The following is a 22,179-nucleotide window of genomic DNA, read 5'->3' on the forward strand; positions in this document are numbered from 1 at the left end:
AGGGCCTTGCCCCTGCCCATGTGAGGGTATGCATGGCTCATGCATGGCGAGGACCCGGCAGGGGGTCTCAGAAGCTCAGAAGGTGTTCTTCCCTTACGAGCAGACCTCGGGCCCTCTCACCCCAAGGCAGCTATTGCGTGGCTCCAGGACTGGCTTGACCCACTGCCCCGACTACCTAAGGTTTGGCTCAGTGGGTCGCTGGCTTATTCAGCCGAGGTTTTCCTAAACTAGCTCCCACTTGCTCCCAAGCTCCCGCCTGGACAGGCCAAGTTCAGAGAAGTCCCCTCTCCTCTTTGGACTTCAGATTCTCCACTCATAAACCCGGGGGCTTCAGCTGACCTTCCTGGCTCTCCTGCTCCCTCCTCCCATCTGGGGGTAGACGTTCCCACCTCAGGGGCCAGCAGGAGACCTAGGCGGACGCTGACCCAAGACAGATGGTATGTGGGGTAGGGATGGGGGCGGGGATGGGTGGGCCAGTGCAGCGCAGGCAGCGGCAAAGGTCCCAGGAACCAAGTGAAGTCTTAGAGCCTGTGTTTAACGAGCCCCACAGAGGGATTTTACTGCTCAGTTCCAGTCCTGCACATCACAGGTCTCAGAGGGCGCCTGCAGGGTGGGGTGGCAGTCACTCCCTCCCTGACAGCCTGCTAGGCGCCCCCCTCCTTCACTCAGACCCCCCGGGGCCCCTGCAGAAAAAGGACCCGCAGCCAGATCACTCAGGACCTGCTCCTGGTGTCAGCTGCCCCCTGGCACCTCTGCCTGGTCCCCACATGCAACTGAGCTCAGACCGTGGGCTCCTCCCGTGCAAAGGGAGGGAAAGAGACCCTCCCGGCCCCTCGGGGGTCAGCAGGGGCCACAGTGGGGCGGGCCTGGAGGGAGCACTTGGCACAGGGGCCCTGGGCTGGTGCAGCTGGGGTGCAAATCCCGCTGGAGCAGGTGACTTCCTCTTGTCCCCGTGAGAAATGAACAGGACAGTGTGCACTGGTCGGGCTGGTGATGAAGTGACAGTGCTGATGGCTATCACAGACCAGAGGCCGGCAGTACAGAAAGGGCCAAATCGTCCCAAGTGGGCATCAGGAAGGCTTCCCAGGGGCTGCTCCCTGAGCCTGACGCACCTGTTCACGAGGACTGTCCCCCCACGGCGGGGGATCTCATCGGCAGCACCCCTGCCTCTGGGAAGCCTTCCCGACCCCTGCACGTGACTCTGCAGCAGCCGTGCGGCCTCTCCGTTTGCCAGGATGTACCATGCCTGGGGCGCAGACACACCCTGCTGTCCTCCTCCCCAGGGATGCAAACACTCGGTTGGAGGGTAAAGCGGCTGCAGATGTTAGGATCCATTAAAAGAATCAAGTTCTTCAGCCCCATTCCTGGAAATCTGTCCTAAAGACTTCATTCTAAAGAGACCTCATCCAGAGCCTGGCATGTGCAAGGTTTTCAACAAAAGTGAGCTGAAGGACAAAAGCTAAAAGCTATAGGTACAATAGAGATGCTCACGACAGCAAAGGAACCAGTCCAAACCAGTCCAACCATAGGGGAGTATGGTTTATCTGCTCCATAAAATAAGATGCGGCTATGAACAATGACCAGGGGGAGACAAGAGTTATACATGCACATGACCACGGCTACAGAAGGGGGCTGGCAGGAACCCAGAGGAGATAAACAGCGGTCTAAGCGAGGTGGGATAATGGGTAAGACCGTTCCTCCAAGTTCCCTTGGAGGCGGCAGTAAAGCTGTCTTAATAATGTACACAATAAAAGAAGCAAAGTTTCTAGTTTTGGTTTGCCACCATGTCACCGGAGGTATTAAGGAGGCTGGAAAGTCAAGGTTATGCTCCAGCCCAGCCAGATAAACAAGAGGCGCAGCGGTCCCACCTTGGTCCCGCAGCTCACCAGCCGTGGGAGGGACAGTCCAGGCCAGCCCAGACCTTGGGGCCAGAGACCCAGCCGGGCATGGCAAATGCCATCTGCTCTGCAGAGCGCATCCGTTAATTACAGAGCACCCCCAGGTGAGCCGAGGTAACCTTGGGGCCGGTGGTACCTGCCACATCCAACGAATGCCACCTGGAGACCACCCAGGGCTGGCCTTCACCCCGTCCCCTCTGCCCACCTACCCACAGTGCCAGGTAGGCCTGGAGCCATTACCCGCGAGGGACAGAGAACACTGGGGGTCCACCCAGCACGTCCCTGGTGGTACCTCCTTCAGGTCCACCTGGACAAGGCTTCGCATCTCAGCCCCTGGAGAGGGGGACACAGGAGTGGCGGTTTGCTTCGGGCCACCTGGCCAGCACATGGTGGGGCTGGGACTCCAATGCTGGCATCTTCCCTGTACCCACCGGCTGGAACAAGCCCCAAACACGGTAAACGAGCCCCCAAACCCAGGAGCTGGAGGGACTTTAGGGTACAACCCCTCATTTCTCAGGTGAGAAAACTGAGGCTCAGGGAGGGCAGATGCTGGCCCGAGGCAGCCCAGGGAGGCTGCACAGAGATGGGACGAGTCTGTCCTTCCAGAGCTGAGCCGGCCACCTGCCGGGCACAGGCCCGCGCAGAGGGCGTTCCTGGGCTCCCTTCTTGCCAGGACTCTCACCACCTGCACTTACAACACAGGGCCGGGCATCGGGGAGTAGGCGCAGACGGGGAAACTGAGGCACGGTCCGGAGGGCCTGGAGAGAACCAGCGGGGAGACCAGCGCCCCTCCCCCGTATTTACTTGGCACCTTCCACCCCGGCTGGGTTCCCCGAAAAGCTGACGGATGCCACCTCATTCATCACAGCCCAGACAGCACCTCGTAAATGGTCAAAGCCGCCCAGTGAGGGGCCATTCATCCCGGCGGCGTGCCCCACACTGGGCCGATTGTGTGTGCAGGGACCCCGTCCAAGCTGCCCTGGCTCCTGGCGGGCCGCCGCGCCCTGGACGATTCCTAGACGGAACCTTGTTTTCTTCGGTTTCGTCTCCAGCCCAGGAGGACCAGCTGCTCCTCCAGGACATTCACTCAACACTGCTCTGATTTTCCTCAGACCCTGGTCCTGCCCCACGACTCACTGGGAAGCCATACACCAGCCCTGAACAGTCTGGCCCTCTGGCCTCCAGAAAGCCCTGGAAGCAGCTCCCATCTGGCTGCGGGTGGGATGGTGGCAGCAACCCTCAGATGCATTTGCTCAGTGATCCTCAGGGGGGCGCTGTCTTCTTTACAGATGGGGAAGCAGGAGCAGAGGCAGGAACCTGGCTGATGACAGTGGTTTAGGCTCGGGATTCAGGGGTCAGGACATTCCCCAAGTTCGGGGAAGCCCCAGTGACTCATCTGCTTTCTCAAGCCGCTCAGCCTTGGCTCCCCTCCAGTGGCCTTTGGGACTTGAGCCCTAGGCTCGGTGTATTTGAAGGGCTCAGGTTGCAGGACTGGAGAATGGGCAGGCTGGTCTGGCGATGGGTAGAAGGAAGCTGTATAGGTTGAAGATCCCGTGGAAAGTAGGGCCCCAGGTGCCGTCTGAAATGCTATTCCTTCCTGGGCACCCGATTCTGGGCACAGGGCCTGGCACTGCAGGAACACCGTCCCTCACTGGTCCCTCAGCCCAGGTGTGTGTCAGGACTATACAGTTCCAGGGACTGAGGCTTTACACTATACTTAACATCTGATAGGGCCCCTCTCCCTCCTGCCCCCTTCCCCCTCCTTCCCACCTCCCCCTGGTTTCCTGACTAATTACTTGCTTATTGCCATACAAACTTAAGAATTAACTTTTCCAGTGTGCATTACAAGGCGGAGGAAGGTGTCTTAAGTTACCCCTAAACAAGGTTCTTCAGCAGGAAAAGCCTAACTTCTTCCTCAGAACGCTAGGGAGTAGACTGGGAAGTGCTGTCAGCTCCATTTCCAGAGGCCCACGATCAGACAGGAGATGAGAATGCTGGTTCTCAGATCCAGCTGCTTATCGGAATCACCTGGGGAGCTTAGAACAATGACTCGTGTGTGGTATCAAAGCTGTGGGATGCAGCTAGAGCAGGAACCAGAGGGAAATTCATAGCACTAAAAACACTTACGTAGGGGACTTCCCTGGTGGCGCAGTGATTAAGAATTCGCCTGCCAATGCAGGGGACGTGGGTTCGAGCCCTCATCCGCGAAGATCCCACATGCCGCGCAGTAACTAAGCCCATGCGCCACAACTACCGAGCCTGCGCTCTAGAGCCTGCGAGTCACAACTACTGAGCCCATGCACCAGAACTACTGAAGCCCACGCGCCTAGAGCCCGTGCTCCGCAACAAGAGAAGCCACCGCAATGAGAAGCCCGCGCACAGCAACGGAGACCCAACTCAGCCAAAAATAAATTAATTAATTAAGTTTTTTAAAAAATGCTTACATAGGAGGAAAGTTCTCAACTCCATCATCTAAGCTCCCACCTTAAGAAATCAGAAAAAGAAGAGCCAAACAAACCCAGGAAGGAAATAATAAAGATCAGAGCAGAAAACAATGAAATCGAAGACAGAAAAACAACAGAGAAAAATCACCGAAACAAAGGGCTAGTCTTTGAAAAGATCAATTAGGGATGCTGATGCCTGAACCCACCCCCCTGCCCAGAGATTTCCCTTAGTTGGTCTGGGGCTGGCCCAGGGGTTGGCTGGTCTAATCTCCCCATGTGACTCTAATGGGCAGTGAGGACCACCTTGCTGCCACATGCAGACCACTTGGGGGCTGCCCAGCAGGAAGAAAGCAGCCTGCACAAATGCTGCCTCAGTTTCCACCCCTGTAAAACGAGGGAGGCAGCACAATGCCAGCCACGGGCCATGTTGTTCTGGGCAAGTCTGCTTCCCACTCTGGGCCTGTTTCCACCCCAGACTCTGCTAGACCTGACATTCTCCGTCTGCGCTGCCTGGAGCCCCGGCTCCCGGGAGGGCCCTGGGGGCAGCAGAGTGGGAGCCAGGAGCCCTGCCTCCTCCCATCTTCCACCAGGGGTGGGACGGACCCCACCCTGTGACCCGGGCCCTGGGTCCATGAATGAGGCCCCCCAGCTCTGCCCCACTGTCAGGAGTCTCCACCTGGTGCTGTGGTGGCCTAAATGGCCCTGATCACCTGGTGGTGGCCAAATTCATCTCCTTCCACAATCCTGCATGGACCTTCCCTGTGCACACTCTTTCCTCCCTGTAAGCCGCTGCCCCGGCTGGACACTCAGGACACATTTGTACACCAGGACACTAACCGGATGCTTGCTGGCAGGCAGGCCGTCCTTCCTGCCCTGCCTCCCCTTTAATTAACAAGTCCAGACCCTAAATAGCACTGAACACAACACCCACCTCGACCTCCCTTTGGAGGCCTTGTATTCTGCAAGCGCCACATCCTCCTTTAGCGGCTGCTGTGTCCCCACGCAGGGGGCCGTGGAGACAGGAAGGCCTCACGCTCAGGTCAGGTGGAAACTTCGCAAAAGAACAGTGATCTTGGGCCTCAGGACAGGAGAGATCTTTTCTATCTGGGACAGGGAATCCCGTTTTCTGCAAAGAGGTGGGCGACGGTGTTTGCTAAAAACCACAGGGCCTTCTTGGACGTTACAGGGCACAGCCAATACCACGAGCCCACTCTGCCCCTCAATTTGTGCAGGATTATGGCCTTTGATCTATGGATGAGGAAGCAGGCTCAGAAAGGGGCTGTGAACCCCTTGGTCCCAGAGCAGGTGAGTGGCAGTGCTGGGCCATGGACCCACTCTGTCTCCCTTTCCAGCTGAGTCACTGGGTGCAACCCGTGGGACAGGCCCCCTGGGCAGATGGGACGGATACTACCCGGCCCTCCTACAGCTCCCAGTCTCAGCACAGTGGCAAAGGGGTGGGAGTGGCTGTCTTGAGGAAGGCCTGGAGATGCTCGCCTTTCCCAAGTCCCACGTCACACCTTGACTCAGAATTCTGGGCCAGGAAAAGTTCTCTTGGCTCTGATGGTGCCCTCGGAGCACAAGAAAGACCCCTCTGACTGTGTGTGCCCTCGCCACCAGGAAAGGCAAGGCCAAGTCCAGAGCCTGCAGGGTGCCATCCCTCCCACCGTGGGGAAGAGGCGGGAGTATAAATATATAGATGGATTATTAACTAGGTCAGGTTTTTAAGACATCACAGGCATTAAGAGGAATGCCAACAGGCACATCCAGCTGCAGCAAAGCCCGCATGGAAGGTTCCAGCATTTCCCCATGGCCACCCATGAGTACCTCCATTTCCTGGCAGCCAAGGGCTCTTTCTTTCGCATAGACCACAGCTAGCACTTACTCTGCAGCCCCCATCCCGAAATGCTCAGAGTCCATACTCTCCCAGTTCCATCTCATGTGCATTTGGGAGGAGAGAGACAGACAGACAGACAGACAGAGACGGAGAGAGAGTGTTATGTGTGTGAACGAAAGAGCTGTTCGCGCTGTTCTTTGGAAAGAATGATGGATTAAAAACCTGCACAGCCAGTCAATTGCACATCTATTTTTCTAAGGGGGGCGGGGTGGGCATGGAGAGAACTTTCCTGAAAGAACTTGGCCTTGAAACATTAAGTCAAACAACTGGATTTGGCAGTGGCCAGCTTCCGAGCACTGCCAGCCTGGAGAAACTGGCGGCCCAGCACGCCGCGTCAGGCTTGGGAATAATGAATTCATTCAAAGCCGAGCCCAGGGGCTGGAGAGCCAGTGCATGCAGGGGGCCTGCAGATCAGAGAGGCTGTGGCACCAGGGACCCCCGGGTCTGAACCGAGAGCCTGACCTCAGCTCTGCAGCCACCGGCCAAGGTCTATGGGGAACCCCATAGATCTGACCCCACAGATGCGGGAGAGCCAACGGGTCTGTCGGGATGGAGAGGAAAAGGCATCGTTCTGTGCTATTAACACAGGAAGGAAGTACCAGTGGACGAAAATTACAGGGGCCAATCCCGAACTGGTGATTAACGTTAGAGGGGTGCGCCCCCCAGCACCGTGGCCTTCCTTGGAGGGGGTCTCGTGTGCCTTAGCGGTCCAGCTCCTTTGACCCTAGACAAAGGGGACATGCTGAGCCCACCTGGCTACTGCCCACACCTTCTCTCGTCTGCCGTCCTGCGTGGGCCCACGGGATGGTGACGCTGTGGCTTGAGCCCACGTCACCATTTTGAAGCTGAACTTTAATTTTTGCTGACTGGCCTTTGTCTTTGGAGGTGGCTTAGGAGCCAGAAGGGTGGGCCCAGCTCGATCCAGCAGTTGGCAGCTTTTGCAACAGATAAAAAATTAGGACCTGCGATGCATGCTCTGAACAAGCCTGGCCACTGCCACAGAGGCGCCGTCTTTAAGCTCCGGGCCGCTTCCTCAGGCGGGGGAAGGCGCCACCACACACAACCCACCCATCCGACCGCCCGCGGGGAGTGGCCCGGGTTAAGGCCGGACAGACACTCCTGCACACAGCGTCCCGGAGGCTGTGCAGAAACCCAGCAGCGCAGGGACGAGGTTTTGCCCGGGTCTGTATGAGGCTCGGGAGAAGCCTGGGTCCTTGCGGGTGACGCCCCGTTTTCTCTCCAGTGGTTCAGCAGAGGGGGCACCACAAGATCATTTCAGAGCCCTCACCAGCTGCGCTGCTGGGGGAAGCCTTGATGTGTGCGCGCTCCGCCGTCTCATAAATAACCGCCCTGCTGGTACCGCAGCTGCTCCAGAAAGCGACGTCTGGCTTTCCCTAACCTTTGCTCCTGCATCCTCGGCTCCCAGAGAACAACGCAAGCTGTGGGCTGGGCCCTGGGTGGGGGCTGCCCCCCGATGCCCCGCCCGGCAGGCCTCAGTGTGTCTCCCCCACCCCCGCCCCCGGAAGGCAGACTTAGCCCCTGCGAGCTATCGTCACGGCGGGTCCTGAGGAGCAAGAACCCACCCATACGGATGTTCTGTGCAGACATTTATAAAAACTTCTCTTTTAAAAAATTAAACAGCCTAGGGCTTCCCTGGTGTCACAGTGGTTAAGAATCTGCCTGCCAATGCAGGGGACACGGGTTCGAGCCCTGGTTTGGGAAGATCCCACATGCTGCGGAGCAACTAAGCCCGTGCGCCACAACTACTGAGCCTACGCTCTAGATCCCGCGAGCCACAACTACTGAGCCTACGCTCTAGATCCTGCGAGCCACAACTACTGAGCCCGTGTGCCACAATTACTGAAGCCCGCACGCCTAGAGCCCGTGCTCCACAAGAAGAGAAGCCACCGCAATGAGAAGCCCGCGCACCTCAACGAAGAGTAGCCCCCGCTTGCCGCAACTAGAGAAAGCCCGCGCGCAGCAACGACGACCCAACACAGACAAAAATAAATTAAAAAAAAAAAATTAAACAGCCTAGCTTGCTGCTCTAGAGAGCAACGCTTCAGGTCGGCTGGGGATGTGGTCACCTTGGAGGCGAAGGGACAGGTGCCGTGCCCCTGGCTGCTCTGGGCCGGGAATGCAGAGTCCCTGAACTCTAACACATGCCCGTCCAGAGGCCCGTATTTTCTCAGCCTTTGACTCTCCCCACACGAAGCACTTGCGGTGTGGCTCGCTGAGGGGGAGGTGGGGGGTGGGGGCAGGGCTTCCCCTCAAGACTGGCAGGCGGGGTGGCATTGTTGGTGTGGGACCTGTAGGTCTGGGAGGCCCATCACTACAGAGCCTGGCAGCCCTGCCCCCGACCCGCACCTGTGCTCAGCCAGGGCTTCGACTGTGCAAGGTCAGCACCAGACCCCGAGGTGTCTCTGGGATTTTCTTTTTTTTAACTCAGCGTGGGTTCCGGCCTCTAGAGAACAAACAGCTAGAGCAAAGGCCCTGGAAGCAGAGTGGGGGACAGTGGTGACGGTGGAGGAAGGGGCAGAGCAGGGCCCAGTGGGGCTGGGGCACATCTCGTGCCACAGGGGCACCGGCTGGGGCACTGGCTGCTACATCAGCAGGGTCACCCTGCATCAGGCTTAAAGGAAGGGATGGAGAAGAAAAGCTGGTCAGAAAGGGAGAAACAAACATTCAGACCGAATTCAGGAGCAGAAGGTGAAGTTACTGGGGCTGCTGTGAAAGAAAGAAGACAGCTGTGGCCAACACGACAGGGCGGGGGTGCCCCTGGGGAAAATCTCCCCCTGCCACGACGTGTTGAGTGAGGGGAGCCTCACTCTTCTGGGGGGGGGGTCCGTCCCCTGCCACCCAGGGGCCCACACCCCATCCCTGGCTCCCACACATTCTGGACCTACCTCCCCATTCTGAATCCCGCGTGGCCGACACTCGGGAAGGACCGAGGCGAGGGCTGCCTGGGAGCCCTCGTAAAGCCACCAAGGCACTGACAGGGGCCACTTCAGGGCCCTCCCTCCGCGCCTAGGCTCGAGGACAGACAGCGGAAATGGGCACTCTGCATGCCAGCTCCAATGTGGGCTCCAGCTGGGGCTATGTCTTAGGGGCACTGCTGGCTGGGACCAGGGTCCAGACATCAGCAGCAGAGGTGCGTGGCTGTTCTCCAGATACCTGGCTCTCCCTCTGAGTGCTGCCCAGAGTATCAGACTTGGATGGTACAGGGGTCAGAGCCCAGCAAATGCTCTTGCTGGGCAGCATTTCTTACAGGATTGGGAATTCTTAGCTCTTTCTCCTCCCCTCCCCTCCCTTCTCGACAACTCCCTCCAAACCCCTTTGCTCTGTTCACTGCTGGCTGCTCTGTGCTCTGCAAAGGTGAGACATACATTCTCCTCTCTGTGTAATCCCCATCCATCCGTCCATCCAGCCATCCATCCTCCCTCTCTCCTGGGGCTACATCAACACAACCACAACTGCACGCTGGGGATGAAATCAGCTGATGTCTCCATTGCTGATACTGGTTTCACCCCAGAGAGAGTCGTGGGGTCCCATTTTCTTTATGAGAACATAAATTAAGTGAGTTGCACACAGCCGTGTGCTGCCCTGGTCTATGCTGACCGTGCACGTGTCTCTCCAACTCCACGTTCAGTGACATCATGCTGGTGGCTCAAAATCAGCCATGATGGGAGAATTTACACCATGGCAAGTGGCAAATGCTACCAATCAGGACTTCCCACCACCACTACAGAGCTAGTTGTTACATTTAAAGCACTTGAACTTGTTAATTCTCCAAGTTAACTATGTTTCCTCATAGTTAAAAACAATAGCATGAGATAATGATTTATATGCTTATATATAAATAAGCCAGGGTTCACAGATGCATGGTAGGGCAATTCCCAAGGTAATGACAATAAAACTTAATTACTGTTAACCCTGGGAAGGTCTTTTGAGATGAGAAAACCTTTAGTTTATAACATTTTTTGAGTCATTTAATATTATATTAGCAAGGCGGGGGCCACAGGAGAGCTGTGGCCTCTTTCTCACCTGAGGACCTCCATGTAGATCTTTTCCTCTGCTGGAAAGACTTAACCTCTCTGCCTGCCAGAGAATCTGCCTTTCCTTCAAGATTAGGCTCAAATGTCACCTCCTCCAGGAAGGCTTCCTGGACTTTCACAGACATTGCTGGCTATGCCCTTCACAAGCAAACTCAGTCCTTGGCAGTGTGGTGTCCCCAAGACAGCCTTACCATTCTGTGTTGAGTTTGTGTCTCTCTTCCCCACAAACCTGGGGGATCCTCCAGGGCAGGGGCCTGTCTCACTCACATTCATAACTGACCACAGTCCTCACCAAATCAGGTTTGGATGGTGAGGGCAATCTCCCCTGACCTTCTGCTCCCCTGTCAGGAGAGATGAATACTGAGGGAATATTTTGGGCCTTTCTCTCCATCGGCCCCACCTCTGGAGAGAGGACTGATTAATCTCACTGATCTCCCCCCACCCGCCTCTCATTTAGACAGAAAGGAAACAAGGCAGAGACCCAGCCACAACATCTGGAACATCTGCTGGGCTAGGAGGGGGAGGGGCAAGATCCTTCAGGACTTACCTGCTTCACACTACCTGGGACCTTTAGCATGTTAGCCTTCAGCTTAAGAAAAATTTACTCTAAAATGCTTTCTTAAAAACATATCTAGGGCTTCCCTGGTGGCGCAGTGGTTGAGAGTCCGCCTGCCGATGCAGGGGACGTGGGTTCGTGCCCCGGTCCGGGAAGATCCCACATGCCGCGGAGCGGCTGGGCCCGTGAGCCATGGCCGCTGAGCCTGCGCGTCCGGAGCCTGTGCTCCGCAATGGGAGAGGCCACAACAGTGAAAGGCCCGCGTACCACAAAAAAACAAACAAACAAAAAAACCCACATCTAACAGGAATGCAATTCCAATTACAAGAGTATCAAAAAGAATAAAATATTTAGGAATAAATGTAACAACAGAAATGGAAAACTTATACTCTGAAAACTACACAATATTGTTAAAGGAATTAAAGATCTAAATAAATGGAAAAGTATCCCACGTTCATGGAATGGAAGACTTAACATGGTTAAGATGGCAAAGTCCCCAGAACTAGACTCAAGGCAATCACTATCACATCCCAGCTGACTTCTTTGTAGAAACTGATGAGTTGACTCTAAAATTCACACAGAATTGCGAAGGACCCATAATAGGCAAAAAAAATCTTGAAAAAGAGAACAAAGTAGGATTCACACTTCCCTTTCTCAAAACTTACCACAATGCAACAGTGATCAAGTCAGTGTGGTACACGACGGATATAAAACTCAATGGAATAGAACCGAAGGTTCTAACAGAAATAAAACTGTGTGTGTAGGTTAACTGATTTTCAACGAGGGGGCCAGGACCATTCAAAGGGGAAAGAATAATCTTTTCAGCACATCGTGCTGGGACAACTGGATAGCCACGTGTAAAAGAATAAAGTTGTACCCTTATCTCACATCACAGGCAAAAATGAACTCAAAACGGCTCAAAGATCAAAATGGCTCAAATGTAAGAGTTAAAAATAGAAAACTCACAGAAGTAAACATAGGGGTACATCTTCATGGCCTCAGATTTATCACAGGATTCTTAGATATGACACCAACAGCATGAGCAACAAAAGAAAAAATAGGTAATTTAGACTTCATCAAAATTAAGCTTTTGTGCCTCACAGGATACCACCAAGAAAATGCAAAGACAACCCGCAGATGAGAGAAAACATCTGCAGATCATGTATCTGATAAGGGCCTTATATCCAGAATAGAGAACTCTTACAACTCAATGATAAAAAGACAACCCAATCTAAATATAGGCAACAGATCTGACATATATTTCTCCAAGGAAGACACGCAAATGGCCAGTAAGTACGTGAAAAGATTCCTGACGTCATTAGTCACCAGGGAACTGCAAATCAAGACAATAATGATACTACTTCACCACCCACTGAGATGGCCAGAATCTAAAAGTCAGATAATAACAAGTGTAGGAGAGGATGTGGAAGAATCAACGCTCACATGATGCTGGTGGGCAGGTAAAATGGTACAGCTGCTTTGGAAAACAGTCTGGCAGTTCCTCAAATGATTAAAACTAGTTACCATATGACCCAGCAATTCCACTCATAGGTATATACCCAAGTGAAAAAAGCCAGTCACAAAAGAGCACATGTTATATGGTCTCATTCATGTATTTCCAGAATAGGGGAATCTGTATAGAGAGAAAGTTGGTTAGGGGCTGCTCAGGGCTGGGGAGATGCGGGGAGGGTAGCTAAATGGTGAGGGGGGTACACGGTCTCTTCTAGAAGAGATGCAAATGTTCTCAAACTGACTGATGGTGATGGTGTGTGAATACACTAAAGCCCCTTGAATTGTACACTTTAAATGGGTGAATTGTACGGTTGTGGATTATATCTCAGTAAAGCTGTTTTTTAAAGACCACATTTAAAGAGAGTGATAAAAGCTAATATGGAAAGCTGACATATGACAGAGGTGGCATTACAGATCAGAGGGGAAAGGGTGGGCTATTAAAGATGGTGTTGGAACAGCTGGCTATCCACATAGAAAATAAAATTAAATCCCCCGCCTCAGGCCATGCACACACAGCAAATGGGTGTGTATTTAGAATCTGAACGTGCAAACCAAAACTTTAAAACTTCTGGAGAACAGTGTAGAGACCAGTTTTCTAACTATGGGGAGGGGAGGAGGTCTTAAACAAGATACGAAGCGCACAAACCATAACAAAGTGAAAATGAAAATGGATCAGATCCATAAATCTGATTATAATTCAATTTAAAACTTTTGTTCAACAAGACGCCATAAACAAGGTGAAAAGGCAGACCACAGACTGGAGATAAATGTCTGCAATACAGGGAACTGACAAAGAAGCCGGAGCAGAATGTCTAGAAGATTATTACAAACGACTTTTAGATAGACAAGCATCCCATGGTAAAGTGAACAGAGGATATGAATAGGTAATTCACAAAAAGGAAACTTGAATGGTCATGAAACACTGAAAAAGCGCTCAACCACACTGAAAGTACAGGGAACGCAAATTATATTAAAACAAGATATTATTACACGCTTTTCAGGTTTGGAAAAAGTTTCTTTTAAATAAATACCTCGTGGTACAAAGAACTGGCAAGGATGTGGGAAAATGGGATTCTTTTCCACTGCTGGAGGGGACAGAGCCGGGCACATCCACTTTGGCGTGATTGGCATATCAAATTAGTAAACTGTGAACCACGTTCGCTGAGCCAGTTCTCCTGCTTTGGAATCAGGGCTTGGCTAAACTTCCCTGATGACAGTAATCACTGAAATCCTGTTGAAAGAACGAAAAGATTCCCCGGGTCTAAAACTCAGACCCACCAGGGACAGACCTGGTAATATGTGTATTTAACAAGCTCTCCAAGGTGATGCTTATTACCCAGCAAGTGTGGGGAAAATTGTTCTAAAGAAAACCTAGCCCATTTTCACAGGAGGCATGCCAACACGGCTCACCACAGTAATGATTTATAATCGTGAAAAAACCGGAAACCATTTACACGTCCATCAACAGGAGACTGGAATACAAATTGTGGGACAGCCATACATTGAAATGCTCCCACATAACTCCAGCCTCTTTCCTGGCCAGCCCTGAAATGCTCATTTCCAGAGGCTGGCCAGGCCTCTAAATAAATATGTCCTATGTGTGATTTTCCCTGTTGGTGCCATGTTGCATGAATACAGCTGAGGGAAACGGGAAGGATTTCAGTGCTGGGATTCTTCTACCTTTCCAGTAGCTGACTCTTTCCATCAAGAGGCGGAGGGACTCACCCTCGCCAGCTCCGTGATGGCGGCGGGCTGCCTAGAGCAGGAGGGCCTTCTGCAGGACGTGCTCCAAACCCTGCTGCGTAAGATGCTCCTACAAAGAAGGGTTCTGTGGTCAGATGTGTTTGGGGATGCGGGCTGCCCCGCCCTCCTCAGCCTCACAATGCCTGTCTCCTTACTGCAGGCACCGGGGAGACCTGCTTTACAGAGACTCAGACACAACGACAGCGTCGGGACACCTTCGGGGATGCGGCTGGAATCGTGGGTATATTAGCCTAAAGCAGCCCAGCTTCTCCCAGATTACTCGCCTGCAGAACCCTTTCCACGTGGCCGCCTTTCCTAGAAATCCCTCTGGCCCTCGATGGGACCTCCAAGCGGCCAGACATGGGTGGGACCAAAAGTAAGTGATGCCTTTTTCCAAAGGCCAGAACCTAAGTGTGTGGAGCCATGAGGAGGTGGCGCTGGCGGCCGGGCTGCCTGGGTGGTGCAGGCGGTGGGAGCGCCAGGGCGGAGGGCAGAGGCCCAGCCCTCCGGGCACTCACAGCTGCAGCTCAGGCTGCGCCAGCTTCAGACGCGCAGCCGAGCGTGAACTTCCTGCGGCCGGCGGCCCTACCTGGGTCCCCTGGGGTCTGTGCCCCCTCAGCACCTGAGCACACAGGAGATGTCCTTCCTGACCCCCTCTCTCCTCACCCCTGCCCGGGACCCCAGGCCACGACGGCGCCCCACGGCTCATCTGCCAGGGGAGGGCCTGGCAGAATGTGGGTGAGGCCCTCGGCCCCCGCTCAGCACACAGCCGGCAGCCCCGTGTGGAGGTGCGCCCCAGGAACCAGGGCGGGTGACGGGGACGGGTCTGCCAAGGCTTCCTAGGGGTGACACACCTGGTCGCAGGGGCAAGGGTGATGGAAGGGAAAAGGAAACTGGACGCACGGCCCAGTGTGCGAGCATCAGCTCCTGCCCCGAGGCCTGGGGGCTGGGGGCCGGGCAGGCACTGCAGCAGTAAGGCCTTCAGGCACCTCAACTGCCCTGTCTCGAGGTGGGAACGGCAGGGCCAGGCCCGGCCTTGAAGGCCACCTGGTGTCGTCTGAAGAGGGAGGGACGAGGGTCAGACGTAGGCACTCGGGCTCCCCAGGGCCCTGGAAACCGGAGGTGGCCCCCGGAGAGTGTCAAGAGTGACAGTTTATGAACCTAATTCAGTTTTTTCTTTGGATCAATAAAGTTTCCGGGTGGGCTCCTTCCAGAGGACGTCTTGCTTTAAAGAAAAGGTTGGACGGAGGACAAAGCCGCGTGGGTGGGCTGGGGTGGGAGTGCACCCCCCTGCTCAGGGCGCTGGGGTGCGCGGCCAGGGGCCAGCCCGTCTCCGGCTAGAGCTTGGGTGAGCCACCCTGGCCTTGGGCCTCAGGGCCCAAGGGGGCCAGGAGCAGCCAGCCCACCTGGCTCATCTCCTGGTCAACCACAAACCGGGCAGGCACCTCTCTGGTCCTCGTTCCCCCAGCTCTAAAGTGGGGAGGATAATGGTTCCTACTTCTTACGCACTCAAAGGGGACTATTATTATAATTCGATGTCCCGATCGTTAGAATGCAAATAATAGTGCCTGCTTTGTCTCCTTTAGTGGTGAAAAGGACACGCACGTGAGAGCTCAGGATGACAAACGCTGGCCGTCACCTTGACACGGGCAGATGGAGAGTTGGCCTTGGTCTGGCATTCCGCAGCCCACCTGGGGCACAGGCCAGATTGGGTGGGGGGGGCAGGCAGAGCCTGGGGGCTCGTCGGCTGTGGAAGGAGAGAGCCGGGGATGGCAGGGCTCTCCCCAGGCCGCACAGATGCTAGCCATGGGTGCCCCGTCTGGGACAGGCCTTCCTGGGACTGGCACCCCAGCCTGGAGAAGCTCTCCCCGGTCCTCTGGCCATGCCCTGCTCAGGGAGGAAGGAGGTTTGTGTGTGCATGTGCAGGGGGGCCCGGGAGACCCCTGCACCCACGTTCCTGGCAGGCCTGGGGGCAGGCTGTTGGCGGGGGGGGCTGGCCCCCTGCATCTCCTCGCTGCCTCACACTTCGTACCAGCACTTTATGTTCTGCCGGTTCTTAACGTTTTTTTCTTTAAATATATTTCTGGAAAAGCTGTATTTTCACTCTTGTCCTGCCAGGTTTGTGTGCACCCCTTTAGGCAGTAAAATCTCACATGAAGTCATCCTCAGCAGCTCATAATCAAAACGCTGGGTGTTCAGATAACAAAGCGATGAAGAAAACCAGGCCTGAGTGCTCTGGACAACGTGGAAATGGCCAGTGCAGGTGGGATCCACGTTCTCCTTTGGCTCGGGGCTCCGTTTCACGAACGGCTGACGGCTGAACATCGCGGCAGACGCACGAGGGCTGTGAGCCTCTCCGTGGGCCAGGAGGCCGCCTGGAGTCCTTGCCCAGCCCTGGGCCCTGCTGTCCAAACGCGTCCCCTCTCCTGCTCACACCCCTACTGCACCAACAGGATGGAACACTTACTACTGGGAGAGTTTTACTCACTCATCCACGCGCGTGACGGCTTTGGAGGCCAGGCTGTGGACGAAGAAGACACGGCCCCCGCCCGCCCCCCGCAGAGCAGGTGACGCAGGTGGCAGTGAGTCTGGGGGAAGCTGGTGCAGGGGGAGGAGAGGACAAAGGGGACCAGGGACTCAGGGGAAAGAGGAACACAAGAGCCGGCCCCTCCTTAATCATTCTTCCTACGGATGCAACACCTCGATCTTGGCTTTCCAGCCTCCGGAACTGTGAGAAGATGCATGCCTGTTATGTAAGCACCCCAGTCTGTCCGGCCCGAGCAGACTAAGACGTGGCATCTGAGCAGAGGAAGGGAGGGAGCCCACGTGGCACGCCCCTGGGAGAACAGTGACCATTCTGTAGAATGTCCCTCGATTTTTTTGTTTTTTAAACAGATGTATTGACATACAATTCACATACCACATCAATCACCTATTTAAAGTGTACAAATCAATGGGTTTTGGTGTATTGCGTTACTAATTTTTCTAAATCGTGGTATAATATGTAGAACATAAAAGTTGCTATTCTAAATAGCAATTTGCATTTTTAACAGGACAGTTCAGGGGCACTCATGACATTCACGATGTTGTGCAACCATCGCCACTACCTAGCGCCCACAGGTTTAAAAACACCCCAACAGAAACCGTGCTCCCATCAAGCAATAACTCTCCATCCCCACCCTCCCCCAGCCCCTGGCAACCACCATGTGACTTTCTGTCTCTGTGAATTTGCCTCTTCTGGGAATTTCACGTAAGTAGAATCATGGAGTATTTGTCCTTTTCTGTCCGCTTACTTCACTGAGTGTAACGTCTCAAAGGTTCATCCATGTTGTAACATGTGCCAGAAATTCATTCCTTTTTATGGCTGAATAATACCATCGTAACGTGTGACCAACAAGCGATTGGTCTCCAAAATTTACAAACAGCTCAATGCAGCTTAACATCATCAAAACAAACAACCCAATCAAAAAATGGACAGAAGACCTAAATAGACATTTCTCCGAAGAAGACATACAGACGGCCAAGAGGCATGTGAAAAGCTGTGCAACACTGCTAATTATTAGAGAAATGCATATCAAAACTACAATGAGATATCACCTCAGACCAGTCAGAATGGCCATCATCAAAAAAATCTACAAACAATAAATGCTGGAGAGGGTGTGGAGAGAAGGGAACCCTCCTACACTGTTGGTGGGAATATAAATTGGTACAGCTACCATGGAGAACAGTTTGGAGGTTCCTTATAAAACTAAAAATAGAACTACCTTATGATCCTACAATCCCACTCCTGGGCATATAGCTGGAGAAAAACATGGTCTGCAAGGACACATGCACCCCAATGTTCATTGCAGCACTGCTTACAACAGGCAAGACGTGGAAGCAACCTAAATGTCCACTGACAGAGGAATGGATAAAGAAGATGTGGTACATATATATAATACAACGGAATGTTACTCAGCCATTAAAATGAATGAAATAATGCCATTTGCAGCAACATGCATGGACCTAGAGATTGTCATAGTGAGTGAAGTAAGTCAGATGGAGAAAGGGAATGCGGAATCTAAAAAAAAGAGATACAAATGAACTTATTTACAGAACAGAAACAGACTCACAGACTTAGAGAACGAACTTAATGGTTACCAGAGGGGAAGGGTGGGAGGAAAGGATACTTAGGGAGTTTGGGATTGACATGTATACACTCCTATATTTAAAATGGATAACCAACAAGGACCTACTGTATAGCACAGGGGACTCTGCTCAATATTATGTAACAACTGAAATGGGAAAAGAATTTGAAAAAGAATAGATACATGTGTACATATAACTGCATCACTTTGCTGTACACCTGAAATTAACACAACATTGTTAATCAACTATACTCTAGTATAAAATAAAAAGTTAAGAAAAAAAATTCCATCATAAAGAAAGACCACATTTTTTTACCCATTCACTGGCTGATGGACATTTATTTGGGATTGCTTCTGCCTTTCAGCCATTGTGAAGAACGGTGTGCTATGAACATTCGTGCACAGGATCTGTTCACTTCCCTGCTTTCAACTCCCTCCTCACTGTGGCACAACAGAGTCTTCCCATGTTTATGGGGAAGGGCACCCAGGGCTGCGGTGCCCTTCTCAGCGCAGTGTCAGGAGTGCGTGATGTCTTACTGCAGCTGACGTCCACCTTCCTCACCTGGCTAAGGTTGAGTCTACCAGAATCCTCCACTGTAAACTCCCCATTTCCCCCTTTATAATTGCTGAATATTTGGTGAGGGGTAGTTTAAGGCTATGCAAATATCCTGTTTATGCTTAAACTTCCAAAGGGCTCTGTTTTGAACCTGCCAGGTTGGAGATGTTGAATGATGGGCTAGGGCAGAGGTCACAAGGCTCCTGATGCCAGAGGCAGGGAGGGCCGGCTGCGGGCCGAGGTTGGGGGAGCATCCCTGGCTGGGTTTACGGTCACAGGCCTGGGCGGGTTGCCTGGGGGGAGAATGAAGGAGAGGGGCTGAGAAGGAGCTCCAGGGATGACCGTGTGCTGAGGGCCGAGAGGACAGCGTAGCCTCAGCGGCCGAGACCCTGGAATCCGTCCTTAGTTCTTCAAGATGACAGGCCCGCCGTTTCTCCCCCCAGCCCTGCACCTCTGCCCGCCTCCCTCCCTCCCACCCTCCAACTCAGGCGCTGCATCTTCCGGGACCACTCCAGGTGCCCGGTGGGATATGACCACTCCCTTCCCTTGGCCCAGACTCCTCAGGACTTTGGTTGTGCCCTTGGGACAGCTCAGAGGCCAGGTATCGCTCGCCGTGAACTTGGACCTCGGATGCAGGTCCCGTGTCTGATCTTCCACAGTCCTGATGCCCCCACCACTTCTGCACACAGGACACCTCGTGAAGTTTAAAGCCAAAGGTAAGCCCCCAAGAGCCCCGAGTCAGGCTCTGCGTGTGTGGAGTTCTGGGGATCCGAGGTGACTATGACAAAGTCCCCTGGGGGGCGCTGCTCTGGGGGAGGGAACCAATCCCAAGGGCACTTTCCCGCAGGGAGATGAGCCCGCATGGTTCCCGACTCCCACTTTCTGGGGAACCTGTAACCCTCGGCACCGTTCTGCTGGTTTGGTGTAGCTGTGTGTCGAGAGCCGTATGTAAAAAATGACTTTCTATTCTGTGCAACAACAAATACTTGGGCAGGAGGGTCTCATCTGCTTGTCTTGCAGGTTTCACACACGTGCACACAGAGAGCACACGCTGTCCGACGGAAGATGTAACTCACAGAGGAGCCAGCACTGGGGTGTTGAGTCAGCTGCTCCGAACCAGGTGCGACCACGGACACAGCTCCCAGGGCGCTGGGGCTGGTGGACCTGAGCCTGGTGTGTGCACGGGCACAGCATGATGACCCCAGGCTCAGGGCAGCTGCACCGCGGCACCTGGGCCTGTGCGCCTGCAGGCTGTGAGGGTGGCTTTTTGTTTCCCATGTCTCAAATGTGAACCTGGACCTGTCCAAGTCTCAGGCGTACGAAATCACCGTTTGGGAAGGTAGAATCTTCGGTGTTTCGGGCTAGGAGTGTGAAGTTGCCCCGCTCCATCCTGGCTCTGAGACTCAACGCTCCATAACCGGGAGCAGGGACCTTCCCTCTCGGGGCCTCGCTTTCCTCGTCTGCAAAACGACCGAGATGACACAGGCGACCCAGAGTCCAGAGCTCCATGCTCTCACCCTGGTGACAACACTCAGCAGCTGGTGAGGGTGGGGGCAATGGGACCCTCCTCCACTCCGTGGGATGACGACCCAGCATCATCTTTCTTGGAAGCAATAAGGCAGGACTTAAACTACATGTTCCCTCTGACCCAGCCATTCCATTTCTGGAAATTTACTGTATTTTATTTTTATTTCTTTTACTTTTTGGCTATGGCACGCAGCATGTGGGATCTCAACTCCCTGACCGGGGACCAAACCCATGCCCCCTGCAGTGGACGCGCAGAGTCTTAACTGCTGGACGGCCAGGGAAGTCCCTGGGAATTTATTTTAAAGTAATAATCAAACAAGTATACAGAAATATATGTTTGTGGTGAAATCCAGACCAAGTCTGGAGTTTAGTTAACAATGTATGTACCAAATTCGGTTTTTTGGTTGTGACAAGTGGACCGTGGAATGTAAGATCCTATCAAGAGAGGAACCTGGGTGGAGAGAGGACAAGAAGCCTCTGTGCCATCTCGGTGACTTTTCTGTGCCTGTGAAATTATTCCAACATGAAAAGTTTATTTATTTATTTATTTTTGGCTGCCCTGGGTCTTTGTTGCGGTGCACGGGCTTCTCATTGCAGTGGCCTCTCCCGCTGCAGAGCACGGGCTCCAGGAGCCCGGGCTTCGGTAGTTGTGGCGCACGGGCCCAGCTGCTCTGCGGCACGTGGGATCTTCCCGCACCAGGGCTCCAACCCCTGTCCCCTGCATTGGCAGGCAGATTCTTGACCACTGCGCCACCAGGGAAGCCCCCAAAAGTTTATTTTTAAAAACATCCACACATATGTCTATAAAAGAACTTTCACCTCAACATTGTTTAAAATAGTGAAAAAGTAGAAACAGCAAGGTCTTCGAGTCTGGGAATTATTAAATACATAACAGCCCAACTGTGTCATACGTGCCTCGCAGCTGCAAAAAGACGGCGGTTCCGTATACGTCGACACAGACACCCAGGGTGTATTAAGGCAGAAAACAAGATTCCTGAACTTTATACTTATGGTATAATCCCACTAAAGTAAAAACGTATGTGTTTATACACACATAAAAGAGTCCAGGGCTTTCCTGGCGGTGCAGTGGTTGAGAGTCCGCCTGCCGATGCAGGGGACACGGGTTCGTGCCCCGGTCCAGGAAGATCCCACATGCCGTGGAGCGGCTGGGCCCGTGAGCCATGGCCGCTGAGCCTGCGTGTCCAGAGCCTGTGCTCCACAACGGGAGAGGTCACAACAGTGAGAGGCCCGCGTACCGCAAAAAAAAATAAAATAAAATGAGCTGAATAATTCAGTTTGAAGGGCTGTGTTCTGGTCCCAACTCGGCCTCGATCTGGTGGAAGAATTCTGGACAAGTAAGTATTCTTTGTCCCCACCTGGCAGTGAGGGGCTTAAGCCCCTTAAATTGCTTGGAAAAACAGCAACTGCTTGTTTTCCTCTCCTACCCGTGCTCCTGGGTCAGGCGTAGGTGGACGTCTTCCTTGTTCTGTAGAGGCACTTGCTTCATTGGTCTCCCTCCCTCTTGGAAGCAGCCCTGCTCACTGCCGGTTGGTCCCCCTCCCTCTGTCCCTGGAGACCTCCATGCCTGCCACCATCTTCCTGACACCCCAATGCTGCTGTCACTCCAAACCCTTCGGTATCCACCTGGGTGAGCCACGTGGATGGCCTGCCTCACAATTCCTCACCCTCTGTGCCTGCGATGATTTGAATCTCAGCCACTCTCATCACAGCCCTGCAACTGTGCATGGCCTCCCAAACCACAAATTCACACCACCTTCCATCTTTTCAGCCCACTAGCTTACCTGACCCCACTCCATCCTCTCTATGACCTTGGTGAGACCCCCAAACCACTGACCCCTTCATTGTC

The 22,179-nt window shown here is 53.6% G+C and overlaps 2 protein-coding genes across 3 annotated transcripts in view; one reads left to right on the forward strand and one right to left on the reverse strand.

The window, feature by feature from the left end:
* Positions 1-14,423, forward strand: part of LOC132439542 (EEF1A lysine methyltransferase 2) — a 183,921-nt gene extending 169,498 nt beyond the window's left edge. Inside the window, exon 5 of the mRNA XM_069541497.1 lies at positions 14,263-14,423. Within this exon, the coding sequence (XP_069397598.1) occupies positions 14,263-14,352 (90 nt within the window). The 3' untranslated portion in view covers positions 14,353-14,423. The remainder of the gene's footprint in view (positions 1-14,262) is intronic.
* Positions 1-22,179, reverse strand: part of LHPP (phospholysine phosphohistidine inorganic pyrophosphate phosphatase) — a 141,069-nt gene that overhangs the window by 18,616 nt on the left and 100,274 nt on the right. The window lies entirely within an intron of this gene.

Source organism: Delphinus delphis, chromosome 16 (assembly GCF_949987515.2).
Source record: "Delphinus delphis chromosome 16, mDelDel1.2, whole genome shotgun sequence".
In the NCBI taxonomy this organism is placed as follows: Eukaryota; Metazoa; Chordata; class Mammalia; order Artiodactyla; family Delphinidae; genus Delphinus; species Delphinus delphis.